The sequence below is a fragment of the Sipha flava genome, unplaced genomic scaffold, assembly GCF_003268045.1.
Source record: "Sipha flava isolate LNK unplaced genomic scaffold, YSA_version1 38_pilon_pilon, whole genome shotgun sequence".
NCBI lineage: Eukaryota > Metazoa > Arthropoda > Insecta > Hemiptera > Aphididae > Sipha > Sipha flava.
In genome coordinates this window covers 2,920,384-2,935,835 of record NW_020273099.1, presented here as the reverse complement: position 1 = coordinate 2,935,835, position 15,452 = coordinate 2,920,384, and the positions used below count along the sequence as shown (strand labels likewise).

General features: G+C 35.3%; 1 protein-coding gene across 2 annotated transcripts; it reads left to right on the top strand.

Moving 5' to 3' along the window:
• The first annotated feature begins 243 nt into the window (after positions 1-243).
• LOC112688385 lies at positions 244-11,131 on the top strand. 2 transcript variants are annotated; one of them, XM_025561550.1, is made up of 4 exons: positions 244-470; positions 7,544-7,746; positions 9,631-9,846; positions 10,358-11,131. In XM_025561550.1, exons 1-4 carry the CDS (start codon positions 451-453, stop codon positions 10,852-10,854), a joined length of 936 nt encoding a protein of 311 aa, XP_025417335.1. In that variant the 5' UTR covers positions 244-450; the 3' UTR covers positions 10,855-11,131. The 2 variants fall into 2 exon arrangements, with proteins under 2 accessions (XP_025417335.1, XP_025417334.1); XM_025561549.1 differs by having other exon boundaries at positions 9,631-9,861.
• Positions 11,132-15,452: the final 4,321 nt, after the last annotated feature.

Below are 15,452 nucleotides of genomic sequence, written 5' to 3'. Positions count from 1 at the left end.
TTAAATATTTGCACAAGGCCGCCCGGACAACTCAATGGAAGCCGTGCAATCCAATCAGCTTCTCAAGTGGAGCACTTTTCATTATTTACGGTCCGTTACGACGTCGTTTTCGTCGTCGCGCGCGCACACGCCTTTACGCGACGGTATTCGAGTGCCTGCCTACTCGGCCGACCAACCCCCACCCCGGTGTCCTACACACGGCCCGGATAGCCGATCGCCGGTCGGATAAAACGAGCCAACGCCGGCCGATCGACGTTCAGTCGGCCCCGACCAGCAACCGTCGCTGTCGTGTCCCGTATAGCACTCACATTTTATTATTAGAAATAATATTCAGTCTCTTGTAGTCCTCCGCAGTCTGGTTCAGCACTTTGCGCATTATATAGAGGAACATCAGGAGACCGTCGATCCTTCCGTACGGCAAACCGAGCACGCCTGCACCGCCCCGCAGACATGGATACGTCCCTGCTATGGTAAATGTTTTTAATTATTATTATTATTATTATCGTTCGTGTTGTTCAATTGCCGAATTCCGAATCTTATCGCTTTCGCTCAAAAACGTATCACATTGAATTGTTTACTCCTCGCTCGAAAACGGTTATAATTTAGAACTTCTTAAAAAACATCAACTATGCCTCGTGGCTCATTTTTGTTTAAGTTTTGCAATCTTGAAATGAGTTCTGCGTATCACGTATTTCCTGTAACGGATTTTTCAAAAATTAAATGTTTTTTGATTTCTATTTCCCGCGCGGGTTTGCTGTAATTTATAAGATATTTTAACTGAAATGATAGCATAAGTCATAATACAGTTTATCAATGCACAAAAACTCATCTTACTTTTTGTTTTAAGAAGTTATTATTACAAAAATGGGGTCCTTTGCCATATGGGTATCGATTTAATGCTTGAATTCGATTTGTGAGCCAATTAAATAGTAAACTTTAGGTAGTATAAAACCGAGGGTGAATTTTTATGTTTACCTCCTGAGGTGAATTTGTTTTCTGCTTGTATCTAGAGACAAAGTTTATTCATAATATTATTGTAATTAATGAAAAATGGATCGATTTCATGCAGTTCAGAAGCCTGTAACAGTTGTCATCCAAGGTAGACGAAATAATTGAGAGTCCATGTTGTTTTTATTAAACATAGTTTTAATATTCGCAGTGATTAAAGGTGTTTCTTTTCGCGATTTTACGACAGTTTAATTCATTTAATAGCGAAATAAATTTATCTATTCAAAAAGTTTTAAAAAAATGCAATTTATTAAAGATTATCCACCCAAACTACTTTTCATTCTAACAATTTAATTGCCTAAGAAAGTAATATTTATGTACATTTTGATTCAGCACTCGTCACGTATTGTTTTTTATATTCCACATACAACCATGTATTCACTATGCGAATATTTGTACGGTTTAAAGTCGTAAAAACGTTTTATTTACATAAAAAACATCTCAAAACCATACATTAGATAACTAAGACATATAAGATATATTTATGGCACACTAAATTAGCAATTTATATGAATTCCCGGTACGTAAAATTTCTCACAAGAACCGTATTTTCAGAAACGTAATGGTCAATATTTTTTCTCTTTTTGGTCGGAAGTTCACATTTCTCCTTACTAAATACGTTAATACGTTATTGTGTTACTGCAGATTTTTTTTTTTTTATTAAATTTAAAATCTGTCATTTCAGTAGGTATTGTAATTCTTAATATTCAATTACAAGGATGAATACTGCAGCGCTTTAAAATATTTCGTTTGATAATGTGATAATAAGTACAGCTAATTTGATGAAATAAATCGGGTTTTCCTAATTTTTATCGAATAAACAATTCGTTTTCATTTCGGTTTTTCATATCCTTATAATCTCTTTCTCCGTACACGTAGCATTTTTCCGGTATCCACCGAGACCGACGTAGTAAAATTGATCAGTTTTTACCAACCTCCGTTGTCTTAAACACTAGCTCGTCATCTACGACGATTAGTTTCACCCCCCCCCCCCCCCGTCTTCTAATCGTCACAATAATATATATATATATATTTACAGCGCGTCGTTCTCGTGCGAGACTCGGTCGTTGCGTTCGATGCCAATAATTGCCATCGATTCGAGATTTTAGCAGTTTCACTAACGTCCTCCTCGTATAAACTCGTGTCGATCGTATACTCTTCACGAAACGATTGCGAATGAATAATATCCTATATTATCGTGCATGTCAAATCGGCAATAATCGACGTGCTGATTAAAATATTTAACAGTATGTAGGTACTTCGTCAACATGTAAATCGAACACTTCAATTAGTTATGCTTTGAAAAAATGCTCACTTCAGGACTGCATTTGACAAGGTCGTATATGAGCGTGTATGAACACCGATTTATTGATGTCGTAATATTTTCTTCGAGATACATTCACGAAACGATAAAAATATAATGTTCCGGATAAATAATTTGCCGAACACGGTTGAATTTTATCAACATGAAAATAAGTTGTTAAAAAATCTACGTTATCCGATTCGAAATAACAATATTTGTTTATTATCTAGCTTATGATTATTTTCAATTGTTATTTTAAAATATCCCTACATAAAACCTAAATGATATTTTCAAATTGAACAACATTTTCGTTTTTTTGTTTTTAAACACTATTATGTACTTAGCTTCATTTATAAAAATGTAACTCAAATCCAATTTTAATAAACATGAAAGTACATATTTTCGAGTATAATGATACAAGCGACCGAGTAAAACCAATTAAAATAGAATCGTTCCTCACTGTACCATCGATAACAACGATTGTAATTATATTTTAAAACTGTTTCTATACAATCATATATTTCTTAAACACATAACATATGGTTGCCAACAAATATGATTGAATTCAAATTGCATTTCTTTCGTGCACCTTTCGTACACAACAAACAATATGGTGACAAATTTTGTTCGCTATGAATGGCACGTTATGATTCCGGTGCACAGAACGAGACACGTGTATACATTGCTGATAATAAACAAATTCTTCGGGTCCGCGGGAATGGTATACGATACCTATCTTCGCGAATTAAACACGTTAACCACGGTGCGAAAATTGGGTCGTCCAAGACGGTATAATTTTGATGGACACGTGTACGCATGTTATCTATACCGAGAAATAAAATAAAATAATAAGAATAATAATGAAAAAAATAAAATAAAAATAGTTATAATAATAAACAGATAAAACAGGAAGTCCGTCACCATACAATAATAATAATAATAATAATATATCGTCTCATTTCGAACTAAATACACGGTCTGTGCGCGTATACACGGCGTTCGTGTATACATAAACTGTAGCGAAATATGTGAGACAAATTCATTAGACATGTACTCCGTTTTGACGATCGAGTGAAATTCATTATGATAGCGATGTCGAGAAAAGTATCTGTGTACACGTGTAATATACACATGTATACCGTAGTGTGTGCAAAAACGGTCGTAATTTGTGTTTTCTACTCGGAATAAATGCAAAATTAAAAAAAAAAAAAAATTTAACAAACCCGATAACTTTCTTCCGAGTGCTAGACGTGTGTTCTACACGTACGTTCAAAGGTGGTAAACATTGAGAAAATAATTAAATCAATAGCCATTTAAGTCGACATAAGATAGAAAAGTATTGAGTCACAGATAATTAAAAAGTTAACTTATTAACCGAAAAGTTAATATTACACGTTGATTCTACGAGTATACTTGTCGTGAACACTATTGTGTTCTTTTTATTTTTTAAATTATTATCATCTGTTTGTGATCGAACACACTTAAATTTCAAACGAAAAGAAAACGAATAAAATAACTATACTCTAATCGGGATGATTATCTTTCAGACGAACTTGAAAAATCCAAGTGTTTCGTTGTGTTATTATAAAAATGATTGTTCGAAGTTGTGTTAATATGTCGCACAATCTTTTTGATCGACGGGAAAATCAACTTTTCGACCGTGTACGGCGAACGAAGGTACGCGTTGAGTTTTCCTCGTGTCAAAGAGGTGCGATACGCGCGATGATGATCTTGCGCCGCCGTCGCCGCCATCCGCCCGGATTCACGGGCCGGGGTATTGGCCTAGTGAACCCGTGTCTTCGTCACTACAATAGTATGTAGTGATATGACGCGTTACCGAAAGGAACGTAGAACGCCGGTTCACGTGGCGCGAGGCACGCATTGTGAAGACGATTTAAATAAAAGCGTCGATTAATTAATGCGGAAGACAAAAGGCTCGGTGGCTCGGTAAGCACGAGAAGGCGAGAGAGCGAGAGAAGAAACAATACCTTTGCCTTGTCACCCGAAAAAAAAAAAACCGCGGCACAAAACCTATGCATAATACGCCGCGCGGAAAAATCAAACGCGGCGCGCACGTTCTACTATCGTCATCATTACCATTATCATTACAACCATTATTAGAAGACGTACGCGACATCACGACCGTGTCGTCGTAGTCCCCGGAGGCGCGCGCACGACAAATCAGACCATGAAAACAAAAACATTTTCGGCGATCCGGTGCTTAAGCCCGACGATTAACGCTGCCGTCCCCGCGTAATAATGTTATCATCGTCGCATCGGAAGACGTTCGTAATCGTTGCGTTTCGCACGCACTCGATTTTACTCTTTCCGGGGCACGTTAAAAATCGCGATCGCGGCACGGAACGCCCGTTCGTTGGTGTTCTGCGGGTTTTCGACTTCTCGCCGCGTTTCCCGTCGTACGTTTCGATCCGAGGAAATCGCGTTCGGTCGCAGAAGTCGCGCCGATGGAATACGAACACCAAAACGGTAATTTTCCGAGACCGGTCGAAATCGTAGACTTCGACCGAGCGTCGCACTAGCGGAATTCGTCCGGGACATCATACGCCCGATCGTTCGCGAGATAATCGCACCGTGCCCGTTTGGTTCCGGAAGGTTTCGCGTTGTTTGTTCCTAGCACGTCCGAATATCATTCGACGTCCCTCCGTAGCACTCGGTGCCAACACTGCGAATCGTTTTGCAAGGTTTTCGAGCTATTTCAATCGCCAACACAAGGTTCTGCCGCACTGAGGACGTCAAGTGCGTGCCTCGGTAAAATCGTTTCCCGAAACGTGTTAACTCGATTTGCATGCGATCGGCGCAGGATCTAAACGTCCGTGTATTTATTATAACACTTTCTATTCCAACTCATCGAGACAGTTATCCGAGACGTGTATATATAATACAAACAAAAAAAAAAAAAAAATTCACTGTCATGTAAACGATTTGTATTCCGTGAAAATCTGGAATACGGGCATTGTTAAGAAAAGTGAATGCACATTTACGCATATTTCAAGATTTTTATTCTTGTTTTTTTTTCGTTTTTTCATTATTATTATTTTACGGACGGTGTTTTTTTTTTTTTAGTTCTAGTTGAAAAGATTATAATAATACCTTTCCGATCATCATTATAATTGTAACAGATTCTCTAGTGTACCTATATGAGAAAATATGTTACTAGAATAATGTAACCGCTCTATAATCTTTCCCGTGGCATCAATATATCATTATGCTATAGTTTCGAGAAAAACTTTTAATCGAAAATCCGGCCAAAATGTTAACACGTTCTATTCTTTTTCATTTTTTTTTTTCTTCCAATGCATTAAGTGAATTAATAGTTTTTAAATTTTTGTCTGATACGTGTCCGACGGTGTCGTTTTTTCGAAAACTGTAATCTGAATATACCGCAGACACACGTCATCCGTTTGCTTTTTACGTACCGTGTCATTATCATAATAGCTGAAAATATTTCATCATTGAATATTTCACATAAATTAATAATGATAATTATGGTAATATGATAATTAATTACTAATGCGAATAGCATCCATATAATAAACTTCAAATTTCTCTTACTTCTAAAATATCTTCACATACAAGAAAGGTAGTACATTTTATTTAAATAGATGTTTCTAATATCAAATAGATTCATGAAAAAAAAAAAAAAAAAATCATAGCAATAAATCTTTTTACTAAATATATGAAATCATAACTATCAGATCATTTAGGGAAAAAAAACCTGGCTTATGATTTCCTATAGAACTTTATTCTCTGGTCTGATATTCGGATAAATATACATTATATCATACACTTAGTCCTATTGCCATCCGGTCAATTATACTCGCCGAATAAAATCGTTATTAGTTTAAAACTATTTCGTTAACGTAATTTATTTATAAAAAGAAATTACCAATTCAAAGAAAACAATTGCGAAACTGAATTCGTACTAATTTAATTTCACTGAACGTCTACAAAAATAGTTTTTGTATATTTTATTTTTTTTATATCTTTATATAACTTGCAGTAATTTAAACCTACTTTATGTTAACAATTTAGAGTACCGTAGTTTTTATAATGTATTATAATAATAATATTCTGGCCCGTTTCGTTATATGTCATTATATGCTTACATTCGAATAAGCCAAAATAATATCTTTATTTCATAAATTATTGAAATATAATAAATTATACATAGTTTCAGTTATGCAAAAATTATTTAAATTTTTTAGCACTTAACCATGTTCTAATTAAAACTAAATTTATAATTATCATGTACTATCATGCTGAATATAATACACTGCATTATCATTTAGGAATTTACTGTTCAGACAATAATAGTTAACCTATAAAATATGTAAGAGAGTTGCAAACAAATTTCTGTAAATCCACAGGAGTCTATAATGACTTTTCATCTTCAAATTTTACAATATACCTTTTGTGATTGATTATAAATAATTTAATGATAGTTTTATTTGTATGATAGTAGAAAATTCTATAGTTTTTATTTTTTGTTTTTTTACTTAATTGTCTACTGACATGTAATTATATATGTGCGTAATATTATGTTATATTCGTAATCGAAAAATTTAGAATTTGAACATATCAATCAAAACATTGACATTGGTTCATAAGTAACGGAGAAAAAACCTTATAAATAAGTTATTCATTTTGATTTGAGAGAGAGAAAAACTATGACAGATTATTTTTTTTAATCTGACATATGAATTGCACAAATTCCATTTGTACAATATTTAGATTTTAGGAATCCTATGTAGGTCAGTTGAATTTTTCAGCATATCATCATATGTTATATTTTTTGAATACTTGCAGAGATTATAATATTATTATCGTTCGATATAATTTTATTGACGAACGCATGATCTGCGTTTAGTAACAACCGTGTTGTAGTGAGCATTTATATTGTACGCTAAGCACGTACAGCGTTGCAATGGGAAAACCTAACCAGAAGAAAAAAAATACGGACATCAAAACCGTTAAAAATCAAAATCTTAGATAATAAATAAAAGCAAATCCGTCGGGGTATTGTTCAACGGTAAGTGATACGTGGCATACTTAGGTCTCGGTATTTGTCGTTTTTCTATTTTTGCCGTTACTGCGTGATTACCATAATTACGCTAATAACTGCACCCCTAATAATCCATATTAATTGATTGTTTATCGTTATTATAATATTTGCTATCGGTTCCGATCGATGTTTTTCATACACGCATTCAGGTTAACGCTATTGGGCTGCGTAATGTGTGCGTTCAGCTCAGATGCGCCACCGCCCGCGTCGAACGAAGTGTCCGGATTCAGGATGATGTTCAACGCGTACCGGCAGTGCTCGGACCAACAGGAAATGGTCGTGTGCCTGAAGAGCCGAGCCCTGAGGATGCTGGACAGAGCCATGCAGATGGAAAACATCCCGATTGTCGACGGTAACGTATCTAAAGTGTCATTACAATCGTTTTAAAATGTTGTAAAACAGTCGACAACACTTTCCAGTGTTCGTGTAAATAGTACGTGTCACCAGTTGTACGAAACAATAAATTTCTATAATCTTTTCATAACCTGTACGTGACGAATTTGAATAAGTAAATTTACTTACTGATTAATGTTGATCTTTTTTTTCTTCAGCCGTTAGGTTAGTATCATAGATGTTGATGGATTACGGGATTGATTCTCAACGAACACGACATAAATTTACTCGTTTTTCGGCTCCCATTTTTTTTTCCAGTCACCATAAAAACGATTTATTCGGTTTTGAAAATATCACACGATTTCAACTTTTGTTTTTGTACAAAAAAATAATAATTACCTCCAATCCATAAGGTAATCTTTGCATGTAATATAATCAACGAGTAGTGTTATTAATATATTTATTATTAACGAGAACTCGATAAAGAAGTGTGATGATGTTATTTTACAGTGGCAACACAGTATAAACACCATAGGACAAAATTCAATACCTATTTTATGTTTTGAAGATGAATCTGTAGCACAGTTTTTCTATTTACTCTGCGAGCTCGGAAATAATCATCGAGAATAGTTAAGATGTTATGAGATTATAATTAACATGCGATTTAGAATCGATTATATTTTACATAATTATTCACGGCATTTTCACTAATTGTTGGTGTTTCTTGACCGCCTGTTAATATAAAAACTGTGTTTTCAATCTTATATTCGCCCTGTCTAATAGCACTGATTACCTACGTATTGTTGAACTCATATCCAAATAATAGATGAACTACAAGCTTTATCGTTCTTGGCGATTGATTTTCGTAAACTATGTTACGACAGTATTCTGAAGTTTGCGGTCGTCGGTTGATTCGAAACACCCTAAATCCTTTACCCACACCGTTGGAGGAGGGAATACATTTATGCAGAGTTTCTCGCGTTCCTGTTTAAATACCCGTCTAACACAATTATTAAACGACGTTGGGCTGCTGAAACCGATTGCGTGCGCTTCGAAATACACTTGTATACGTATTCATTTAAACGTTGAAAAAAAAAAAAAAAAAAACAATAGAAAAAACTAATCAAATCGTTTTCGACTGACCGACGACGGTTCAGTATACATTTACATTTATAACGTATTTTCTAATTGCTCCTGACAATTAAACGTTATTCGATTTCACGCGTGTTTAAGCCCGTGAGTTTTCACGTTTGTTCAAACAACGCGCGTCCGTAAACGGTAGGCGTTTGCCACGGCGCGACTGCACTTCCATCGGTTCGTCCGAACGCAAATAGTTACTGTTCAAATGGAAAACGCAACTCGCCGGCGTTCCGTCGTCGGCGCGCCCCGACGCTCGTGGACACGACAGTTGTCGACCGACTCACGTCATTTTAAGCCGCGTCCACACTAGCGTAACAAAACGACGAACATGCGTTCGCGAACAAAATCCTGTGTAAAAAATGGGCGAACTCGTGACACTCTATCGACGATCCGTTAGTTGTCGGTATTTCGACGTAACGTCTAAGGATGTCACGCGAACGTGTTGCGACGGGTATGGACACGTCTTCGAACATTTTCACGAACACACAAAATTAAACTGTTATTATTTTCTTAAGTTTAGCCGACTGCCTACAGCCCTTGTTTAAGCGTTACCTTTTCAACTCGTAGACGTATTATGCCGAACGATAGATTGGACTACTACGAAGTTAATCTGAAATTGTATTTAAGTTATAAGATAATTTATTGGTAGCTATACATGCACACGTACATTTTAGTTGTTCGGCGAACCGTTCGCCGTTTTGTTACGCTAGTGCGGACGCGTTCTGTTACGTGACGCGCGTTGTAACAATCGGTTGTGTTTCAGGCGTGGCTCTGGTGAAGAAATCGGAAAGTAACGGCAGATCGCTGGAGGTGGACGGCAACAGCGAGGTGGCCGAGAACGTGATACCCGAGAATTCGGCCGATTTCGGTAAGCTAGTGGACTCGATGTTGTACGACAAGATGTCCAGGTTCGCTAGGTCCAGATCGCTGCAGCTGTCCATGCCGCAGATGTTCGACGAAGGGAGAGACCTCGATGACGGTGTGTACTTGACCGGTAATGTACAACATTAGTGTACGCTATATATTTTCGAATGTATACAGGAGCGTACGTTACAACGCGTAGTTATGTTCGTTTTCCGCCGGGAAACGTTCGCGAAAATTCCTATTAGGTCCCCCCCCTCCTGATGGAATTAACTACGATCAGTGCTTGTTCATCTCGACCAAACGACTCGTACGACATAATTACATTTTCTCGGTACTGGTCAAAGAGATAGTTACCGTTTCAAAAACCTAAGCGAAATCGCATTAATCTGTGTTGCTGCGGGGTCTGAACCACATCGAAACGCAATTGATTGTCGTTTCGGCGCAGAAACTTAATACCGCGGTAAATAATTGTACACTAACGTAACCACCGTAGTAATTTTTTGTTCCGTATATCATCGTCGAAATTTAGGCGCCGTGTAGCTAAGGAGGGCTTCATCGTTGTTGTTTTATTTTTTATTTTTTTTTTACATTTTTTATGGCTATCTTTGACGTGTTCGGATGTTCAGGTCGTAAGAAGAAAAAGGACAAGGGCGGTCAGATGTACCTGATGATGCTGAAGGGCGGTCTGCTGGCGATGGCTTACAAGGGTCTGGCGCTGCTAGCGGGTAAAGCACTGCTGGTGAGCAAGATAGCGCTCACGCTGGCCCTACTGGTGGCGTTCAAGAAGCTGTTCAGTGGCGGCCAAGGTCACGGCGGCTCGTCCAAGACCACGTACGAGATCGTCAAGCAGCCGGTGGTGACGCACGCGCACCAGTACGCGGCGGCAGGAGCGACGGACACGTTCGGAAGCTACGACAACAGCGGTCCTTACGCCAGGAGCATCGCGCAACCGGACATGCCGTACCCACAGCTGGCCGCGTATAGAGCTCACGTCAAGGGTGGCGGGGTCGGTGGCAGCAGTAGCGGTCCCATGATGATGTCCTCGTCCTCGGCGGTCTCGTCGCCGACCTCGGGCCCCAGTGGCGTTCAGCACGATTCCAGCCTCAGGGACGAGGCCCTGTGAACGCGATCTCGTCGCGCCTGCACTGAACACGCTCGTCCCCAACAACCCAACAATACATACCAGCCAACCGTCGAACGATCGCCATCACGCGAACGCGATTCACTACACCACGACAACGGCAACCGCGCAACGACCACACAATAATAATATACTCTTTGTCGCCGCCGCCGCGCGGGCGTACTCGCCAACCATGCGAGGTCCCTATATATATATATATATATGTATAGATATTTAAATATACATATCTTCGGATCCGTTCAAGACTATAATATTTTATCATTATTATTATTTATTATTATTTTTTTTATTATTATTATTATTATAATTATTTTAATATCATTATAACTTATTTATTTATTATTCTTATCCCTATCGATTACAAACATCTATATGTTATATTTATTGTATTCTACATTCGCTCTTATACCGTCCATAATTTGTACAACATTACATTTGGATATTACTGATTGTGCTCAAAGTTGTAAACAATACGGTCTTAGATATTATTATACTATTTTACGTTAATATAAAAAAAAAAAAAAAATAATTATGATCACGTCCTTTCATACTTCGTCGGTGAAGATAGATTATTGTCAATCATTACCAACATCCTTTGGCCGGAGTCAGTCCACGTAATAATATTACGACCACTTTAAAGCGTGATTCGCAGAAGACAAGTGTCGATTCGTCTTGGCGTTGTTTTGAACGATTTTGATTTATTATAACAATATTTAACGTTTACGATGACTTTGAAATCGCCTTGGTAAAACATTGGGTTTCTGTGTACGCATACTGTTAAGCGATATAATATTTTAATAACACAGCGAAACACCTAACATGGTAATTTTAATTGAACCCGTCTAGTTGTCTCATAATATCAGGCTGTATTAGTATTGTACTTTGATAACCCTGAACCTTTTTGAACATTTCTTTGAACCCGTATGATGTGAATTTTCCTTTGTACTTACTCTCTCATCAGTCTTATTCATGTATTTTTATGAGACGTTTTATTTATTGTTAAGATCTTACGGTGTTGTTATGCGTGTCCTCTATGTGTACTATTAAGATTTTAAATAAATCGTGTCTTTATACATAAACTAAATAATAAGTAGTTACAGCGGTTCTACTCGACGTACATACGACAGTAGTTCAGCAGATAAGATCGTATTAGGTATTGTACTCTGTTTAGTTAAATTAATCTACAAAAATTGGTCGCGAGACATTTATTATACGTTTTGTTTTTTTAATTTGTGGCCCGTATTTATATATTTATATTATAAATTCCAATTCCAGTTATAATATATTAATAATACGACATTAGTAATTATGATCATAATATCATAACAATGCATGAAACAGCAACTTAAATTCAATATAAGCTAATTTTATAAATATAGCAATTTACATCATTAATTTTAGATCGCCTACCGATGTGGGTTAACATTTTTCAGATTCTAACTTGGTGGTCGTATATTCGATAATCATATCAGCTGATGGATAAATGTTAACAGATAATAATATTAAGTATCAAATCATGGTATACAAAATTATGATATAAATAATAAACTTCATTTGCCTTGTTCAGTTCGAGGTTCGTCGTGCACAGAACATTAAAGCTAATTAATCCAATTTCTATATTCTCTACCGATCAAATTTTTAGTAATTTTTTTTCTATGCATACTTTTATGAATATGGTCTATGGCGATTAATTTACGAATATTTATTAGCGGATGGATGCAAAATAACGAAATTATGAAGACTATAATACAGTTTCTTATTAAATTGTTGGGTTTATTATATTATAATTAATCCAATATTTGCCAATAACTTACATACATCCCCCTAATAGCAAAATATTAGAATGGGCTGGGCACGTATGGTGCACAGAAGGAAGTATCATAATGAAAGTTGTCATTAAGAAGAAGATCCTTGGGGAGACTATACCAGAGGTGAGTGGACATGGTAAACAGAGAATTTACAAGTATAAATCCGTAGTATAATCCTACGCGTAGCATTAGTTTGGCATCGGATAGAAATCAGTGAAGAGTAATTATAGCCTGAAGAGAAGAAGAAGAATAAGTACGATTCTTAAAGACAGTTTCCAGACGCAAACAAACAAGTAAATAACTTTCAAGTGCTATTTTGCTTTTATCGATTAATGTGTGTTAATTTATAGGAAAATATTACTGAATGCCCATTCCAAACGGGTCCGTGTCCGTAACCTTACCTATCCAATAATCCGTGTATTTTTCGACGTCTCACCTTCTTCTTACTTCTAACAAGTGTTTCGGAGTGAAGATGAGTATCCCAAGCTATAGACTATAGACCATCACAAGATAATCAAAACAACAACAAGACAATGAAACGATAACTTTTGACTAAAAAACATAATCGATATTTTACGAAAACGTGAAATAACGTACACATTTTCATGCGACCGATAACAACGCAATCGCACCGATGGCCGACCGTGCAAGGAAGCATACCGCTGCCGTTGCTGCAGAGCGCTACGCACCGTTGTGTCGTACGAAAATAATAACGAAAATATCATTTGCAGTGCGAACAAAGAACATTTTTCACATGACTTTTGAAAAAAACCGGCAAAATCGAGTCCTCAGCAACTTAATATAAATGGTTTTAGATTATTTAAAAGGTGTTTGCCTCTATACTCCAGTTGTTTATTAGTCGCTATGGATACATTAATGATGTTCATGTGTATTAGGGTGATCCTTAGTTATAGAATAAGACATTTTTTTTAAATATTCTTTGGGCAGGTACCCACCATTTTGTTCATTACCCCTTTCCCGTGCCTCAAAAGAGTTGAAAATTTGTCATAGAGGGTAGTTTTGTAGTTTTGTGAATTTAACTCAAAAACTATAATACTTAGCGAAAAATATATAAAATGTTAGTTATGTATTTTAATGTTGCTCATAAAATATATATTTCAAAAATTTGTCAAAAGTCTGTATTTTTCCAAGAAAAATAGTAAAATACGAAATATTTTATTTAATATTTTATTTTGCAAATGCATATTTTTCTTGGTTCATCCTAGAACATCCAAAGTAAGAAACAAATATGTTTCAAACTACTTGGATATCATACACAAAATCTAATTATGCTATTTTTCGCATATTTACGGGTTTCATTGCTATTTTACTAATTTGGGGTTTATAATGCTATTTTTGGGTATATTTTCAGGAAGTAATCACATTTTTTTGATATTAATGGTATTTACTTGGTTATATTTTTAAAAATACATGAATTAATGGAAATAAATTGACTTCGTCAATTATTTTATGTTTTTATCGACAATTTGATGTATTAATAGTTAGTGACATCATTGTTATTCCTTTATTGTATCATTACATTAGATTATTAAACACTTTTACAATACAGAATAATTTCCAAGATAAATATATAAAATAATTTAATAATAAGTACATTTTTATAAATATATTTAAGTAATTTAACATTATTGTTAACAGTTTATAATTCAAACAGTCAAAAATGTGTCTATGAGTTAAAAACTTTGTAAAATTACATTTTTTTTTCTAATAAATTTATAATTTTTTCAAGTTAAATGCATGTTTTTTGATTTTTCGTGCTATTTATAGCGCAAATATTAGAGCTTTTAAGTGCATATTTAACATCATGATAAATCTAATATATATATCTTCTACGTATTTCATTAAAATTATCATTTCCAAAATTGTTATTTATAAAATCCAAATATTACTGTAATTAAATAGTTACTCCATTAGAAATTTAACAATCACCTTCTATAGGATATTCAATTTTATTCGATTATTATGTATGAAATTTTATCGTAATTTTAATATTTTAACAAACACTTGAATATTATATATAATACAACACCAAGTTCGTTTATTTTACTGAAAATGTTTTTAAAGTTTTTAAGTTCCGTTCCGCGGCACATTTAATTATTTTACGAGACCCATAAAAAATATTATACATAATATCTTACCATTAAGATATAATACTATATAATTATACCGTAACAAGGATCGGATTAAGGGTTACATTTTATTACACATTTTTGTAAAACAATGAAAGTGTTTTTGACGCAAAATACGTGGTTTTATTATACAATATATTTATTTAACAAAAAATATAAATACATAAATACAATAAATGATTGTCATCTTAATTTAGGCCAACGGGCCTGATTAATGTGCTGTCGCAGCCAAACCGGCAGTCTTGTGTATTTCACATAATCCTAGTTGACGTACAAAGTAATGCATTGAAAATCATTGCTACATGTCATAATAACAAAAACGGTATCTGTAACGAAAACGTTTATATCAAGATCTGTACATGGCACGTAGAATACATTTATAAATTAAAATTGTATTGTTATAGGTATGATTGTATTTGAGGAACGGATGGAAAAGCAGGATACTTATTCGTAGATTAAAGAGGTATTTTAACGGATTTTTTTTCTGGTATAATTCCAATACTCTGCAGAAACGAAACTTACGTGTGTACTAATATTTCGATGTATATTATCGAGACGTCATTTGGTTTGAACAGTTATAACGGCCGATCCGATTGGAAAAAATAACGGTTAGTAGCTATGA